Consider the following 18,964-nt stretch of genomic DNA (forward strand, 5'->3'; position numbering starts at 1 on the left):
GTGCATTGTCTGGCACATTGTAAGGAACTGACAAATATTTTGATGATAATGATGCTGAAGATGGGAAAAAGTATGAGAAGTGAAGCACTTTGGTAAGTTACAATGGAAAGAAACACATGAAAGTCTCTCTCCAGGGCTTACAATGATTTTCCAGGAGGTACACTGAGTGGAAAGAACTCTCCTCTATGAGGCAGGCACCCTTGGCCCTGATCCCAGCATTGCAGGGAATAACCATGTGGCCCTGGACAGCTGACTTCATCTCTCCTGGTGAAGTTCACAGTTGTGTTCAATGAGGAGGTGATGTGACCTTCCAGCTCCAGCCTTTTATCTCCTCTTTGTATGCAAGGTGGGCTCCCATTAAGGAAGAGAGCTGATGGAACACTCCATATTAATTGAGAATTTGAGTTGCTATATTTATTGATTCTTTGTTTTATTTTATTCGAATAAAGAGCTCATTTACATTCAGCTTTTGATGAGAGAAATTAACATTGCCATCCCTGCCTATCCCAAGGAAACCCCACAAGGAAGCAGCTACTTTCCCATTCCCTCTGAGGTCATGTCTTGAGAATTAAACACAGACAAAATTTGGATTTTAGTTAGTGTTTAATATAATTCCAATTCTTTAACAGTAAACAAATATGTAAGTATAAGACATCAAAACATGTTCTCTATCAGTAGTTCTGAACAGTCCCGGGGTCACACTGCTGGAGTTGAGGTCACTCACATTTTAAAGTAATGCAATCTACCCTGTTTCAGTGGAATTCATGCTCTGGCAGTTAGAAGGCAGAGGTGAGGCTTATTTTGTGCAAAGTATATTCACTTTACCAAAAGCACCTTTCTTCTCTCTCCTTTACTCAGCATTTTTAAAAACTGCTCATTTTCCTTTGATATTAAAAGTGCTATAAGAACTGAAGGGCCCTTTCCTTACTGAAATAAAATTAATGATACGTGTCATATGTTTCTGGGTCAACTTTGCTAAATTCCCTCAGAATTGGCAATCTATAGAAAATTAATTATGAAGAGAAGTTAACACACTTGCATATGAAAAGTACAGTTTAGAGTTCACAGTACAGGGCTCTGTGGTATAAAGTGCCTATGAGCAGCTTCCTGTCATATACTGAGGCCACAGAACTTCCCTGGAGAACAGATCCATTGTTGGCATAAACTGTAGTCACGGTAGGCTTCTCAGATAGAATATTCTGGATGCGGAGAACCTATTCAGGAGATAGAAAGGATTAATATAGAACTACCATACACCCATGTCACTCAATCACCCATAATCCCTGTCTTCCACAAGGACACAATGATTAAGAGGACATGCTGTTGAAAATAGCAGTTTCAAATCTTTTTAATGTTTAAATTAAAGTACTTTCTTAGACCTTCAAAGAAAGTACTTTCTTAAACCATCTAGTGATTGCATGCCAGCACAGGATTTTGTGTTATTATAGTAATTGAGCATTAATAGAAATACTTCCACATTAAGGTTCCTACTTTCACACTACTTTAGCATGAACAAAAGTCATGTCATGTGGTGAGCTGACAATAAGCCAGGTATTTAAAAATTGCCAGTATACCACATGTCTTATAAAAATACCTTTTGACTCATTTCCACCATAATTTAATCCATCAAAAGATTATCTTTCTAAAAGCATTTGAACAATGTGAAATTCTGCCAATTATTGGCTTAAAGCAATTACAAAACTGCTCCATAAGTTTACTGTATTATTGGTTTAAAAGGAGTAACAAACCATCCCTGTGACAGTTATTATATTACTAGCTCAAAAGGACTTGAATAATTAAGGTTTAACAACTAAAAATATAAACACCTCTGATGAAGGAGGATTGTTCGGGTCATAAACCAAAAGCTTCTGGCCATTCGGATGACAGCCTACCAAGATGTCCCCCGAGGAAGGATCGATAGATAAATTATCCACCAGTGTATCCAATTCGAGCACCTTGCAAACAAAAAAATGTTAAATATCTAAATGACCTGAGAAACTTGATTAAATAATTTAGGGCTAACCCCTCCTGTCTCTATGCATGTGGGGAAATTACACACATCTCCCTGCTTCCACCTCTTTAACACCAATAGCACTTAAAATAAATTTCATAAACTGGTTTAGAGTCACTCTTCATCTTCCCTGAAATTAAGAAAGTTAGGATGATAATCCATCTCTCTAAAAAATGAACTCCTTTTCCCTTAAAAGATGCACAATGATCAGCTGGCTCAAGAAACTCATTCAAATCAAAACAGGAAATTTTTAATCAATCTAAAATATGTTGTCAAGCAGGAAGAAAATAATAATGGTGTGGAACCCAATTTCTACCTTCATTTATTATTGAAAGAACTGACAATGTGCATAAATCTTCATTTCAGAATTCCTCTATTAGTCTTTTCAATTGTGAAAATTCTTATTGGAATTCATCAGGTGTCATCAGCATTTCACAGAATGGGCTCTAAATCTGATGCAAATATCACTCCCAGCTCGCTGCTGAGCGTAATCAGTCAGTCCTCGTGATTTCTGGGAACAGGAGACTTGGCCACTTAGAAGGAGTTAATATTTGAAAACCCAGAATAGCAACACTGCATCCACATTCTCTTCTGAGTGAGGCATTGTTATAATATAGTATGGCTATGTAATTTCAAAGAATAATAGATTGTTTACTTAATATATAAAAAGAAATGTTTTACCTTCAAATGAGTTAAATTCATATTAGGGTGTTTTTCCAAAACATGAATTTCATGAGCCAATATATCAGCAACATAGATGTACCTTTGCAGAAAGGACACACTGGTTAGAGCTCCATGCCAGTATAAAGCTTCATTAACACAGTATGGAAGAATAAGTCTTAATAACCTGCCGAGAAGTTAATCAATGATGGGCCTCAAGGAAAGCTTGATAAAGGTCAATTTTTATTTAAAAAGTATGCTTTCAAAATCAATTCAGTGTCGCTACAACAATCACGGAATTTAATAAGAAATTAAATTATTTTTCAAAAGGTTTGCAAGGAAAAATAATATAGGAAATCATTTTGAATATAAAGTCTGTGGTATTTGCCACTGAAAGGACAATAAAACAAACATTTGGCTTCAGGAAAAAAGCACTTGCATTCCACAATATAATTTGATATTTCTATGTCGTATTTACATATAGAAATATATGGTACAGAACAGAACACATTTTATTAGAGTATTTATTAATATGTAATAAAATAGTTACTAACGTTAGAGAATTTTAAGAGTAAGAGGTAAATATCTAGTCAGAACAAGCTGTCTACATCTAAGGTGGGTGAATTAATGGACTACTGTACAGTAATTTTGCTCACTGAACAGACTGTTCCACGGCAACTGCTCCATTGAGCAATCATCATGTGTAAAGCCAGGAGCTCAGTATTGTGACAGCTATAAACACAAAGAAGACACAGTCTTTCTCCTGAAAAGTGTATAGTGTATTGGGATAATCAGACTGGTCTGTACACTTTAAACAAACAGTACAGCATGAATTGGTACCATAAGAAATATTTCAGGTCTGGAGACTGAAGAAATATCTAACTCCTAAGAACAGAGAAGGGCTCACAAAAGAAGGGGCATCTGCAGTGGAAATGGACATAGATACTGGATTTGAGGATATAAGGACAAAGCGCCTTCAAGGCAGAAGAAAACAGGTGAGCAGAGGCACAGGGGCAAGAATGAGAGAGGCATGTTGCAAAATAATGAGTTCTTTGTCAAAGCCTGGAAAGGAGGGAGACAGTAGAAAAGGGAGATTGGAGCTAGCCTATTAAAGCAAGTCCAACCCTTCAGTCTGCCTTGATTTGATAAGCAATTGGCTTCCAATGAATTTTTAGAATAACAAAGTGATGTAATGACAAACGGTCAGTTCTATTCAGCAGTTACTGAGCATTTTGCTCTGCACCTGGCAGGGCTCAGCAGGAGGCGTCATGGACGAAGCAGAGCTCCCTCTTCTGGAGCCAGTGGAATATGGAAAGGCACAATTGGCAACAGGGCAGAAAATGGAAGTGGCCTGAAAACAAGTTGGAAGAAAGTCTAATACTCCAGCCAGAGAGGATGAGAACATAAACCAGGCAGGTGTCCATGGGAAAGGAGAGGCGGGGGGATGGAAGCACAGCCAGAACCAACACGACCTGCTCACTGGTGGGCGAGGAATGGTGAAAGAGAAGGAGTTAAAACGGAATCCCCTTTTATTATTATTATTTCTAGCTTGGGTGACTGGAAAGTTTGACTCTCAGAAGGATGAGAGTTGGGGAGAAAAACAGATTTGGCTGGAGAGGTTAGATTGGGCCAGTTATAGACAATTTAAATTAAATGATTCTACATTCATTTTCTGTAATCAACAAGAAAGAAGAAATTGTGTCACAAAAGCAAAGACATTTAGTTGTCAAGGAATGCCAAATTCATTTCATGTTATATTTGTAGCAGTTTAAATTGTTCAGTGTGCTAAGGTAGTAAAAGGGAAAGTTAATAAAGAATTTCCTATCCTTTCTGTAGGCTGTGGTTGGACATATAAAAGTAGTAAGAGAATTTTGGAGGGCAATTACTCTTTGAGCAAGTAGTTCTGTTTTGAGGGGTCTGTTCTAGAGAAACACTTGTACAAATGTACAAAGAGGAGGGCCTCACAGCACCACACGGAGCTAGTGTAACTACCCAGCTGGCATTTGAACTCAGGTCTGTATGACTTCAAAATCTAAAGATTTAACCATTATGCTGTAATGCTCCCTTTGGGAGTATTTCCTTAAAAAATGTTTGGATAAGTTTCAGTGGTAAATGAGAAATACAAAGTGCTTTTTATATAGCAAAAATAAATAAACAACCTACATACGCATCAACAGAGAACTGGTTAAATTAGTTTAGGATCACCTCTATAATGGAATAATGTTGCAGCCAATAAAACAATGATATATTTATTTAAAAGGAAACTTACCTGATACTTTAATATGTATATATAAATATAATCCCATTTTATAAAAATTTACATTTATAAAACTAAATTCTACAATGACACATACCAAAATGTAGACACTGTATTTAAATATGATATATATTTATATGTTACATGTAAATATATAGTATACATATAGTAAATATATAGTACATATATAATATCTATCATAGATCAAAAATATCGTCAGCTATTTCCACATTGAAAAAAGAACAAAGTAAAGAATTTGGCCCAGCACGATGACTGAGGAGAAATGAAGATACTTCTATAAGGGGTCATACTTTTTATCAGGTGAAATATTGATCCCATTTGCTGTATCAAATCCTTCTGCTACCACTTTAACTTCATTTGGACTGTAGTAAACAACATTTGTCCAGTGTAAATTCAAGTATGTTTCCAAATACTTTAAGAAAGTATCAGAGAAATAGTGGTCATTAGTGGCATAGAAATGTGCTGGTCCAACAGCCACGATATCATTCACACTGAAAGAAAAAAATCACATGTGAGAGAAAACGAAAAGCCAGTTGGTCTCCATACTAAAGATTAAGTATCCAGAAGGTTTACACAATATGTGCTTTAAATTTTTGGTAAGAAGTTTTCCAGGAAAAGCTCAGCTAAAATCCACGGCTATAGTCATATGTCATCTACTATAATATCATTTGCCAGAGAACAATTTTGTATGGTAACAGGTAATCTGAAAACAGGTCATTTAGAAATTATGGCAGGATTACTATAAAAGAAAGAAGAACTTGGTGCCAAGAGAGTATGCTTTTTTATTTTTATTTTTTTTATTGAGTTAATGATAGGTTACAATCTTGTGAAATTTTAGCTGTACATTATTGTCTGTCAGTCGTGTTGTAGGTGCACCCTTTCACCCTTTGTGCCCACCCCCCACCCCACCTTTCCCCCGGTAGCCACTCATCTGTTTTCTTTGTCCAATTGTTTAAATTCCTCATATGAGTGGAGTCATACAGAGATTGTCCTTCTCTATCTGGCTTATTTCACTTAACATAATTCCCTCAAGGTCCATCCATGTTGTTGCAAATGGGATGATTTTGTTCTTTTTTATGGCTGAGTAGCATTCCATTTTATATATATATATATATACACACACACACACACACCACCTCTTCTTTATCTAATCATCTGTTGATGGGCACTTAGGTTGCTTCCACGTCTTGGCTATTGTAAATAATGCTGCAATAAACATTGGGGTGCATGGGACTTTTGGAATGGCTGACTTCAAGCTCTTTGGATAGATACCCAGTAGTGGGATAGCTGGATCATATGGTAGTTCTATTTTTAATTTTTTGAGGAATCTCCATACTGTTTTCCATAGTGGCTGCACCAGTTTGCATTCCTACCAGCAGTGTGTGAGGGTTCCTTTTTCTCCACAACCTCTCCAACATTTGTTACTATTTGTTTTAGTTATTTTTGTCATTCTAATGGGTGTAAGGTGATATCTTAGTGTAGTTTTGATTTGCATTTCCCTGATGCACAGCGATGATGAACGTCTTTTCATGTGCCTATTGGCCATCCGTATATCTTCTTTGGAGAAATGTCTGTTCACGTCTCCTGCCCATTTTTTGATCGGGTTGTTTGATTTTTTGTTGTTGAGTTGTGTGAGTTCTTTATATATTATGGATATTAAGTCTTTGTCGGATGTATGAATTGCAAATATTTTTTCCCAGTTAGTGGGTTGTTTTTTTGTTTCAATCCTGTTTTTCTTTGCCTTGAAGAAGCTCTTTAGTCTGATGAAGTCCCATTTGTTTATTCTTTCTATTGTTTCCCTTGTCTGAGAAGACATGGTGTCCAAAAAGATCCTTTTAATAGTGATGTCAAACAGTGTACTTCCTACATTTTCTTCTAGAAGCCTTATGGTTTCAGGTCTCAGCTTTAGGTCTTTGATCCATTTTGAGTTTATTTTTGTGAATGGTGAAAAAGAATGGTCAATTTTCATTCTTTTACATGTGGCTTTCCAGTTTTCCCAGCACCATTTGCTGAAAAGACTTTCTTTTCTCTATTGTATGCCCTCAGCTCCTTTGTCGAAGATAAGCTATCCATAGATGTGTGGTTTTATTTCTGGGCTTTCAATTCGGTTCCATTGATCTGTGCACCTGTTTTTGTACCAGTACCATGCTGTTTTGATTACTATAGCTTTGTAGCATGTATTGAAGTCAGGGATTGTGATGCCACCAGCTGTGTTCTTTTTTCTCAGGATTGCTTTAGTAATTCAGGGTCTTTTGTTGCCCCATATGAATTTTAGGATTCTTTGTTCTATTTCTGTAAAGAATGTCATTGGGATTCTGATTGGGATGACATTGAATCTGTAGATTGCTTTAGGTAGAATGGACATTTTAACTATGTTTATTCTTCCAATCCATGTACATGGAATGTCTTTCCATCTCTTTATGTCATCATCCATTTCTTTCAGAAAGGCCTTGTAATTTTCATTGTATAGGTCTTTCACTTCCTTAGTTAAATTCACTCCAAGGTATTTTATTCTTTTTGTTGCGATTGTGAATGGTATTGTGTTCTTGAGTTCTTTTTCTGTTAGTGCATTATTAGAATATAGAAATGCTACTGATTTATGTAAATTGACTTTATACCCTGCAACTTTGCTGTAGTTTTTGATTACTTCTAAAAGTTTTCCAATGGATTCTTTGGGGTTTTCTATATATAAGATCATGTCATCTGCAAACAGTAAGAGTTTCACTTCTTCCCTCCCTATTTGGATTCCTTTTATTCCTTTTTCTTGCTTAATTGCTCTGGCCAAAACCTCCAGTACTATGTTAAATAAGAGTGGAGATAGAGGGCATCCTTGTCTCGTTCCTGTTTTCAGGGGGATGGTGCTCAGTTTTTGCCCATTGAGAATGATGTTGGTTGTGGGTTTGTCATGTATGGCCTTTATTATGTTGAGATAGTTCCCTTCTATCCCCATTTTGTTCAGAGTTTTTATCATAAATGGCTGTTGGATCTTGTCAAATGCTTTCTTTGCATCTATTGAGATGATCATGTGGTTTTTATTCCTCAGTTTGTTGATGTAGTGTATCACATTGATTGATTTGCGGCTGTTGAACCATCCCTCTGTCCCTGGTATGAGTCCCACTTGATCATGATGTATGATCCTTTTGATGCATTGCTGAATTTGGGTTGCCAAAATTTTGTTGGGAATTTTTGCATCTATGTTCATCAGTGATATTGGCCTGTAGTTCTCCTTTTTCATGCTGTGCTGTCCTTGTCAGGCTTTGGTATCAGTGTGATGTTGGCCTCATAGAATGTGTTAGGAAGTGTTCCATCCTCCCTAACTTTTTGGAATAGCTTGAAAAGGATAGGTATTAAGTCCTCTCTGAAAGTTTGGTAGAATTCCCCCGGAAAGCCATCTGGTCCTGGGGTTTTATTGTTTTGGATACTTTTGATTGCTGTTTCAATCTCTTTCCTTGTGATTGGTCTGTTCAAATTGTCTGCTTCTTCTTGACTAAGCTTTGGGAGATTGTAGGAGTCCAAGAATTTGTCCATTTCCTCTACGTTATCCATTTTGCTGGCATATACTTTTTCATAGTATTCTTTTATAGTCCGTTGTATTTCTGTGGAGTCTGTTGTTATTTCTCCTCTTTCATTTCTGATTTTGTTTATTTGAGCTTTCTCTCGTTTTTCCTTTGTAAGTCTGGCTAAGGGTTTGTCAATTTTATTTATCTTCTCAAAGAATCAGCTCTTTGTTTCATTGATCCTTTCTACTGCCCTTTTTGTTTCAACAGCATTTATTTCTGCTCTGATTTTTATTATTTCTCTCCTTCTGCTGACTTTGGGCTTTGTTTGTTCTTCTTTCTCTAATTCAGTTAGGCGTAGTTTAAGATTGCTTATTTGGGATTTTTCTTGCTTGTTAAGATGTACCCGTATTGCAATGAATTTTCCTCTTAATACAGCTTTTGCTGTATCCCATATGAGCTGGTATGGCATGTTGTCCTTTTCATTTGTCTCTAGGTATTCTTTTATTTCTTCTTTAATTTCTTCAAATGATTCATTGCTTGTTCAATAGCATATTGTTTAGTCTCCACATCCTTGTGCCTTTCTCAGCTTTTTTCTTGTAATTAATTTCTAGCTTTATAGCATTATGATCAGAGAAGATGCTTGTTATTATTTCAATTTTTTTAAATTTGTAGAGGCTTGCCTTGTTTCCCTACATATGGTCTATCCTTAAGAATGTTCCATGCGTGCTTGAAAAGAACATGTATTCTGCTGTTTTTGGGTGGAGTGTTCTATATATGTCTATTAAGTCCAATTGTTTTAGCTTTTCGTTTAGCTCCACTGTTTCCTTGTTGATTTTCTGTCTGGATGATCTGTCCATTGATGTGAGTGGGGTGTTGAGGTCCCTTACTATTATTGTGTTTTTTTGATATCTTCTTTTCGGTTTGTTAATAGTTGCTTTATGAACTTTGGTGCTCCTGTGTTGGGTGCCTAGATATTTAGAAGCATTATTTCTTCTTGATGAAGTGTCCCTTTGATCATTATATATCGGCGCTCTATGTCTCTTTACCTGCCTTATCTTTAAGTCTGTTTTGTCTGATATAAGTATTCCGACACCTGCTTTCTTTTGTTTGCTATTAGCTTGGAGTATTGTCTTCCACCCCTTCACTCTGAGCCTGTGTTTGTCCTTGGAGCTGAGATCTGTTTCCTGGAGGCAACAAATTGTTGGATCTTGTTCTTTAATCCATTTTGCCACTCTGTGTCTTTTCATTGGAGAGTTCAATCCGTTTACATTGAGGGTGAGTATTGATGCATGGGGGCTTAATGTTGTCATTCTGTTGCTCGTTATCCGGTTTTCCTGTGTTTCCTTTGTTTCTCATCCTGTGTGTTTTAGCCTACCCATTGACTTCTGCAATTTCTTATGCTTGGTTTTTAAAATTTTTCCTTATTTATGTTTTGCGTGTCTGTTCTGTTTTTTAGTTTAGTGGCTATGCTGAAGTTTGTGTTCAGAATCTCGTGTATAACATAGTCCATTATCTGGTGATCTCTAACTTACTTAGCCTAGACTGTTTCAGTCCCTTTCCTCCTCCCCTCCTAAATTATTATTTTCATCTCTTATTCCAACTTGTGTTGTGAGTTTGTGGTTAGAGTGATAAGTTTGTCTTTGCTTTGGTGATTTACTTCCCTTTATCCTAATGCTATAGTTGAATATTTGCTATCCTATTCCGATTCTATCTATTTGTCTCCCTACTCTGTGTTTTGTGACCCCTTTCTCCCCATTTTTCTTTTCTCAGGTATGAGAGCCTTCTTGAGGATTTCTTGCAGTGGAGGTCTGTTGGTTACAAAGTCCCTTAGCTTTTGTTTGTCTGGAAAAGATTTAATTTCTCCCTCATATCTGAAGGATATTTTTGCTGGATAGAGTATTCTTGGCTGAAGATTTTTATCCTTTAAAGTTCTGAATATGTCACTCCAATCTTTCCTAGCTTGTAAGGTTTCTGCAGAGAAATCCACTGAAAGTCTGATAGGGGTTCCTTTGTAGGTTATTTTCTTCTGCCTTACTGCCCTGAATATTCTTTCTTTGTCATTCATTTTTGCCATTTTTACTAGTATATACCCTGCAGTAGGTCTTTTTACATTGACAAATCTAGGAGATCTGAAAGCTTCCTCCACACACATTTCTCTCTCAATCCCTAGATTTGGGAAGTTCTCTTCTATTATTTCGTTGAGCACACTTTCCTCCATTTTCCTTTTCCATGCCCTCAGGAATTATTCTTAAGTTGCATTTTCTCATTGAGTCAGGTATTTCTCAGAGATTTTCCTCAGTTTTTTTAATTCGTGGTTCTCTTTCTTCCTCTGTCTGGAGCCATTCAGCCCGTCTATCTTCGATTATGCTAATTTGCTCCTCTATGGTGTCTACACGGGCATTCAGGGAATCCATATTCTGTTTTGTCTGATCCATTGTATTTTTCATCTCTAGTATTTCTAATTGATTCTTGTTTATAGTTCCAATCTCTTTTGTGAAGTAACTCCAGAACTCGTTGACTTGTTTCTCTATATTTCCCTTTACCTCATTGAGTATTTTGATGATAGCTATTTTGAACTCATTTTCACTTAGTTTTCCTATTTCCAAGTCCTCAGGACACACTTCTGTATTTTTATTGTTTTCTTTTTGGACTGGAGCTTTTATAAATTGCTGGATGGTAGACGAGCAGTTTTTGTGCATGATGCTATTATTCAGTTGCAGTTACAGCCTGTTGCCACTAGATGGAGGTCGATGGTAGTGCTTTCTGAGCCCTCTGCCTGCAGTTGCAATGGCGGTGTGCAGCACGGGTTGGGGGAGGAGGGGAACTTTCTCTTGCGCACCGACCTGGGTTCAGATCAGCTCTCGCTCTCTGGTCTCCCGGGGCACTGGCTTGCTGGGGTTCCCCCACGTGAAAGCTTTCCCCCATTAGAGGGTTTCCACTGCATGGGTGGTGGGAGTCCTGGACGATCCCCGGATGCACAGCCCCTCCCCTGCTCCTTCCCTCACCCATGGCAGTGATCCCAGTCTCCAGGGGAGGGAGTGAAGTTCTCTCCTACCCCATTCCAGCTCCTCTGAGGGGGGCTCCAGACTCTCTGCCCCAGTCACCTGGCTGTTGTGGGTCTCTGACAATTTCTGTTATTAGGATTTTTTTTTGGTTGGAAAGCAGTTGCTCTTTTTGGTTGTAATTTGGAGGGGAGAGAGTCCCGGGTGAGCTCACACCACCATGTTGCTGACGTCACTCTCCGAGAGTATGCTTTTTGACAGCAAGCAAGGTAGGGTTTAACAACAGTATGTAAGGACACAGCTGTCCATAGCATAGAGCTGGAGAGAAACTTGTTGGCTGGTGAGTTGGTTGGGTCATCAATAACATTTACCTAGTTTCCATTTACTCAGTTGCTGGATTTTCCTGAATTCCTTTGCTTAGTTATTAGTCAAACTAAGGTCGACTGTTCAATTTCTACCTGACTCACAAAGCCGACCTGCTGAGAATGCGCAGGCACTCAATAAACACTTGCAGAGAGATGGATGATGAAAGTGCCATGGTACAATGCTTCAGATGAGATTTATATGCCAAAAGGAATTACATTTTTAAAACCAGTTAGGTAAGAGTGCTATTAAATTTAAATTCCCATCATGCTATGCAAAAATTTCTGAAAGAGCTGCTTTCTCCTTTGCTAAGTGAAAAAGAGACCTAAAGGGAAGGTGGGTCCCCTTTTTCTCAAAGAGCTCCATGATGTAGAAGCTGCCTGGATGGTATTTATGCTCCTACTTCTTAAGAGGTGCATTTTTGGAAGAATGATTGGAGTTACATGCTTAAGCCCTAGATAAGGAAGTAAAAATTAAAATATTCATCAAGTTTAAACTTAAAAGAAGTAGTAGACGAATGCAAGTTGAGCCAGGGAGGTACACAGGATTCTTTTTTAACCACATTAGCAACCAGCTGTGTGTTCCTCAAGTAGTAGAAACCCACTTCCAGTTTGAATCCCTCCAATTCTGTAGGGCCACTAGCCACAGCTACCACTAACCCTGTGAAGGCACTCTGTATGAGTCCCATATAAGGCATACTAACTCTATACAAAGCAGGCTCCTCTTCCTTGGCAGGACAGGTATTATCATTATTCGGGTGATGAGTCATCTGAGGTAGAATGTGACAGCAGGGAAAATGCTGGGTTTGTCTTCTATTCCCAAGATGGTCCTGAAGGGCATGTTCCCTGTAGTCCACCATTTCATTACTTCTCAAGGGAGTCACATAGAACACTGATTATTAGAATGAGTGACACTGACGTTATCTGCTCTACAAGGAAACTATATACACACACATATAAATACATGTATTTATGTGCATGTATGTATACATATATATATATATATATATATATATATATATATATGTATTTCACCTCTTATAAAAGGTGAGAAGACCACCATAGGGAATATTTGAAAATGCTAGAGATAAACTGGAAAGTGAACAAAAGGACTAAGTACCTTGGAAGAAGCTCATGTTTGATTGTTTTTAGGTGTAAAAGAGAATTGTCTTCTTCTTCAAATTTAAAAATTTCCACTGTATTCCTGAATTCTGGGTGGTTTACAACAAAGAGATAAACTGTGTCATCTAAAGAATTGAAAGAACAGAGTTAATTTACAAGACATAACCATAGGACCTCTGGGCAGACACTGACATTTAAATACCACAGCCAAGGAAAGGTTTGAGGTATAAGCTGTTAGACGACCTAACGGATCATTCTTCCTATCTTTCTCATCACTGCTGTCTGGTGTTATTTCTGATCATTGGTCCCCTGACCTTTAAGAAAGAGCATTTCCCACTCCATATACAGAATGCATGAATAATCTGTTTAGAGTTTAATTTAGAAATATAGCTTTTTTTTTAATGCAATGATCATAGGTATATGAAAAGGTTATATGAAATCTAAACATTCTTTTAGGTGTCAGCTGTTAGAAATTTCAAAATGTAGCATTACTAACTGCTGGCTGAAGAGGCAAATGATCAACTTATTTGTATGAAGAATACAGAAATAATTCATGAGTTAACTGTTCTTCTATTACTACAAATATGATCGAAATCTATTTTCCCCAGTCATTTGAAACCATTATAAGTTTCTTAATGTTGGTAGCTCATTGGCTCTTACCAGTGTCTATGAAAGTGCTGATACCATGTGGATTAAATGAAGCCAAATTAAATCCACGGCTGATTCTTAATTCCAGTGCCCTTGGGTTTTCTTCTTTTAGATCCATCATTAGTATTCCTCCAGGCTTATCTGGTGCAAAGCTGTGGAGTCCCGGAAATTTTAGACCCTTTTCGAAACAGAGGAAAAAGTTAAATATAAAGGTATAAGCATTTTTATGGACTAAAGTGGGAACTATAAATAAATGATAAATAGAGGCTTTGGTTAAAGGTAGTGGCGTAAAGCTACAAACACAAAGAAAGCAGAGAGGAGACAATAGAAAAAATAAAAATTGGGAGTTGGAAAGTGGAAAGATGAACAATAACTGGTTTTTCATAGTTGAGGCAAAAAACTAGGGGTTTAGTCTTTTGGGAGGATAACTCAACGTTTGGTGAACTGGGAGATCCGAGGCAGAGTTGAGGCATGGATAAGTGAAAGTTTATATACTGACTGTTGACCCTCAAGCCCTCGGCCTGCACTTTGCTTCTACAAAGCCAGAAGTCTTGGTGAATAGAGTCAGTCATGACTCCCCTCCTTGTCTCACACCCCATATCCAAGCCATCAGCAAATCTTGTTGACTTTACCTTAGAAATATACCCCTTCATAAGGATGTAAACATTTCTCACCATGACTGCCCTGGTCCAAATCCCCACCACAATTATGGCAAGAGCCTCCTAACTGGCCTTTCTGCTTCTGTCATTAAGACCCTACAAAAGACTAGTCTTACATCAGCATCCAAATTATGTCAGACGATGTCACACCTCTGATCAAAATTCCTATCTCACTCAGATTAAAAGTGAAAACTCTTATGATAGCCTAGAGGCCCTAAATGATCTGCCCTGCTCACCATCCTTCATCTGCCCCCATTCCAAACTCTCTGTTTCTCTGCCCTCATCTCCTATTACTATTACACATGTACTTTGGCCATATTGGCTTGCTTGATGTTCTTCAAAAGAACCAAGCACATTCTTACATCAGGGCCACTATACACACTGTTCCCTCTGCCTGGGAATGCTGCCCTCCCAGACATCTGGGGCTCCTTCCCTCAATTCTTCATATCTGCACCAAATGTCACTTACTGCCATTTGACATATATACATATTTATCCATATATAAATGGCAGCCTGACTCCATCCTTACCACAGCTGTCACTCTCTAGTGCCCCATTTTATTTTTTGTTAAAGTGTTGCCACTGTCTGACACATATTCATTCCCTCCCCATTGGCACATGAAGCGAGACTTTATCTCATTTGTTCAGTGCTGGATTCCAGGGCCTGGATCAGTGCCTGGCATTTAGTCTGTCCTTTTCTCACTGATTTCAAATGTTACCTTTCTCATGTACTAGATCCCTGTTTACATATTGGTCTGTTTGGGGACTCATGCCTATTCTTGTGCCAATATGCCACTTTTAAATTACTATAGCTTTATTTATAAGATATGAGATATATATGGCAATATAAATATGGCAAGTCCCCAAATCCACACTTCATTGCTCTACCTTTACAAAATAGTCTTAAATCTATTCATTTATTTTTCTGTATAAATTTTTGAAATTAAGTTGCTGTTCTGAATGGAACATTATTATTATCATTATTATTATTACATTTTCTAGTTGGATTTTCCTAGCACATGGGAAAAACACTGAGTTTTATATGGTCATTTTGAATCCAACCATTTCACTGAATTCTCTTCTTAGGTCTAATAGTGTGTTTGTTGAATCTCTTGGATTGTTTAAAAAACAGGTGATCACACTGTCTGAAAATAATAACAGTTTTGTAGTTTTTTTCTACCTCATATTTCTTTTTCTTGTTATATTGGGTTATTAAGAACTCTAATAGATTACTGATGTTTATAGTGTTTTGGGGCATTTTCTTCCTTTTCTTAACATTAATGGGAAGGCAGCTAATGTTTCATCACTAAGAATGATGTCTGCTGTAGGTTTCTCGGGAGTTTCCCTTTTTATCTAATTTTCTTGGAGCATTTAATCAGGAATGATTTTGTTTTGTTTTCTTTTTTTTTTTTTTTGAGGAAGATTAGCCCTGAGCTAACGTCTGCTGCCAATCTTTCTCTTTTTGCTGAGGAAGACTGACCCTGAGCTAACATCCGTGCCCATCTTCCTCTACTTTCTATGTGGGACACCTAGCACAGCATGGCCCAATAAGCAGTGCCATGTCCACATCCGGGATCCGAACAGGCAAAACCCAGGCTGCTGAAGCAGAACATGTGAACTTAACTGCTGCGCCACCAGGCTGGCTCCTGAATTTTATTTAATTCTTTTTCAGTACTCACTGAAATAATCTAGGTCTTTTCCCTTTTAAATCTTTTAAGTCGTATTTATGCAAATTTAAAAGAATACCAAAAGAATAAAGTCTCATTTTATGCACAAAATTGGACATAATAGAAATTCTCTCCAATTTAAACAAGTCTATCAAAATTACATAACTTCAAGCATGGTAGGCCCAGTAAATAGAATAAACTGGAATTTTACTATTGCTTTATGGCAGTGCCACTTCAGTGGTTAATAATCTCTATTCTTTTTCAGTGTCCCATAAACAATAGCCTGGTTTCAACGCAAAGGAAGCTCTCCCAGGGATGGTGTTAACTAGTCATGGTTATTTTTAATACTATCATTTAAATCTGTTTTCCCTCTTTTTATTTTATTTATTTATTTGTTGTTTTTTTTTTTTGAGGAAGATTAGCCCTGAGCTAACATCTGCTGCCAATCCTCCTCTTTTTGCTGAGGAAGACTGGCCCTGAGCTAACATCCGTGCCCATCTTCCTCTACTTTATATGTGGGACACCTACCACAGCATGGCTTGCCAAGTGGTGCCATGTCTGCACCCGGGATCCGAACCAGTGAACCCTGGGCCACTGAGGTGGAACGTGCGCACTTCACCACTGTGCCACGGGGCCGGCCCCTGTTTTTCCTCTTTTTAAAGATTTTATTTTAGTTTTACTTGTGGTAAAATACACATAACATAAAATTTACCATTTTCACCATTTTTAAGAGTACGGTTCAGTATAGTCACATTGTCTTTCAAATCTTTTTTATATTCTCTGTCATCCAGTTCCTCAGGAGCTGTGATGTTAGTTTTGAGGTGATCCTCAATCCCATAACTGTGGAATAGGACAGGCTCCATGGGCTAAAATGCTTGGAAAAAGGACAAACAATTGCCATGACGTACGAGTTATTCATTTAGAAAACAGTGCATTCTGGGAAATACTAGAGACAACGCTGAGTAACTTAAAGAACAGCAGCAAAGAGGAATTGTTTCTAAATTTGAAAAAGAAAAGAAAAGAAAAGAAAGTCATATAACTGAGGAAGGATAACAGGAATAAAAGCAGAAGAAATGCCATGGACATGGCTACAAGATCATTGTGACTGTAATAAGGCGCTCAGCTAAAGTGGCTAAGATCCATGTGCTTAGAGACTTCACTACTCCTAATTCAGATTTATTCCAATGAGGGGAAAATCTTGAAACAGGTGAGTTCTGGATTATGCAAATACCTCCTCCTTTGCCAAAAGAAAAACTGCCTTCTACTTTACTCAGGATTTTTGCATCTCTAGTTATGAATAACTTTGACTAGTAGTCCCAGTGTTTTCTCCTAATCCTACAGACACACATGCAAGCATGAGCTTCTAAACAAACCCAGAGTCCTACTAGAAATATCATTTTACTCATTCTGTGTAGGTAATTAAATAAAACTTTTCTTTTAAAACTGTATTTTTAAATTTTCATATAAATACTGGTGTTTCTGCCAAAGCCCACAGTATTTCTTGTTTCCCTCAGTGGGAGAAACCAGCTGATCACAGTCTTTCACACGAAAACCATCAGCAGCCTGGAGAGTGTTATGACCCTCATTCTCATCTAAGCTGAGTCCTCTCACCTCTCTCTTAAGTCTGACGACTATTTTATTAGTGTTGTGACTCTCTTCTAAAGCATCTCCAAGTTCTTCACATCCCTCCTGAGTCTCAGAGTCTGAAAATAACAGATGCTGAGAGGGAACAGAATAATTCCAGGCTGCCTTCAAAGCTGGATACTTCTTCCTCAAGAATAACGGAACTCGTGAAGATGCCAAGGACCCTCACCTCGGCCCAAGCCAGGGAAACAAGGTGGCCAGAACGTCCTCACTGGCCCACCTATACAGTTTTCCAATTAGAATGGATACTGGTGTAGGCCAGCATGCCACAGGCCAATCAATTTAAAATTTAACGAGTGGTGCGTAGGTCTGTGCCCAGGATCTGAACCCACGAACACCAGGCCATCCAAGGGGAGCATGCAAACTTAACCACTATGCCACCAGGCTAGTCCTGGGTATGGATCTGCACACTGCTCATCAAGCCATGCTGTGGTGGCATCCCACATACAAAACAGAGGCAGACTGGTACAGATGTTAGCTCAAGGCCAATCTTCCTCACCAAAAAAACCAACAAACTTTTAAAACACAGATTGCAGTGGAATATTTTTCCGCAATACAGGGGGCCCATAAAGAGCAATAAATCAATTGGCAAAGACTTTTTCATCTCTACATTTAGATAAACTTAAAGAAATGTATTAAGATCCTGTTTGACGTGTCTTTTTTTCAGAACACATTTTTGAAAGTGAGGAATTTTAAAAACAAGTTACTGCTCTGCAGGTCTCATCAAACTGCCTTGACCTCCTCCACTGAGACTGGGGAAGGAAGCAGGTACTCACCACACTAAAGAAAGCCAGACCGTTCGGAAGGATGTCAATATCTTCAGAGCCAGCTTCTGAAAGTTCAAGAAATAGATAAATGTCATGTTCAAATTCTGTTATTTGTTAGGTAGAGCATAACTAGGACTTTGTTTACTTTATCAGTACATCTTCTGGAATGGTTCTGACTTTTTTTCAAGGACCCACTCTCTTTAATAAACGTCATTCTAAATCTCTTCCTGCAGTGAACTTCTGACTTTAAATGTTAGATATTGTATGTTTACTCAAATCAAAGTCAAGTAATCACCACATTTCCAGCTATAATACAGAAAAAGTTGACATCTGTACACTCTTCTGATAAACATCCAGATGTCGGCACAAAAGTAATTGACATCAGGGGAATATTACTTTCAGAATGAAGGGTTCATAGTCATTTAACCATGCAAATATCCTCGTCCCTTTCTCTGCTCATTCAATCTGAAGCAAACGCAGACATTTCTCTCATTAACCGAGATAAAACACCTGGGATTACATATTGCCTTTTTAAAAAACAATGCCTGCTTGTTTTCATAAGCAAAGAAAAGCTTCCCATTTAATCTTTAAATTTAGGCTTTAAATTACAGAAAAAAAACTAGCAAAAGAAAATTAATGAAAAAT

General features: G+C 37.8%; 1 protein-coding gene across 4 annotated transcripts in view; it reads right to left on the minus strand.

The window, feature by feature from the left end:
* Positions 1 to 584: 584 nt before the first annotated feature.
* PON2 (paraoxonase 2) overlaps positions 585 to 18,964 on the minus strand; it is a 32,089-nt gene continuing 13,709 nt past the window's right edge. For 2 of the 4 annotated variants that reach the window (XM_070617556.1, XM_070617557.1), the window contains 8 exons: positions 18,329 to 18,384; positions 16,621 to 16,782; positions 13,596 to 13,761; positions 12,934 to 13,060; positions 5,240 to 5,440; positions 2,693 to 2,774; positions 1,827 to 1,955; positions 585 to 1,214 (listed from right to left, as the gene is read on the minus strand). In XM_070617556.1, coding sequence (XP_070473657.1) covers positions 1,056 to 1,214; positions 1,827 to 1,955; positions 2,693 to 2,774; positions 5,240 to 5,440; positions 12,934 to 13,060; positions 13,596 to 13,761; positions 16,621 to 16,632 — 876 coding nt within the window. In that variant the 5' untranslated portion in view covers positions 16,633 to 16,782; positions 18,329 to 18,384 and the 3' untranslated portion in view covers positions 585 to 1,055. The remainder of the gene's footprint in view (positions 1,215 to 1,826; positions 1,956 to 2,692; positions 2,775 to 5,239; positions 5,441 to 12,933; positions 13,061 to 13,595; positions 13,762 to 16,620; positions 16,783 to 18,328; positions 18,385 to 18,964) is intronic. The other 2 variants (XM_070617559.1, XM_070617558.1) reach the window with 2 other exon arrangements.

The sequence above is a fragment of the Equus przewalskii genome, chromosome 4 (assembly GCF_037783145.1).
Source record: "Equus przewalskii isolate Varuska chromosome 4, EquPr2, whole genome shotgun sequence".
NCBI lineage: Eukaryota > Metazoa > Chordata > Mammalia > Perissodactyla > Equidae > Equus > Equus przewalskii.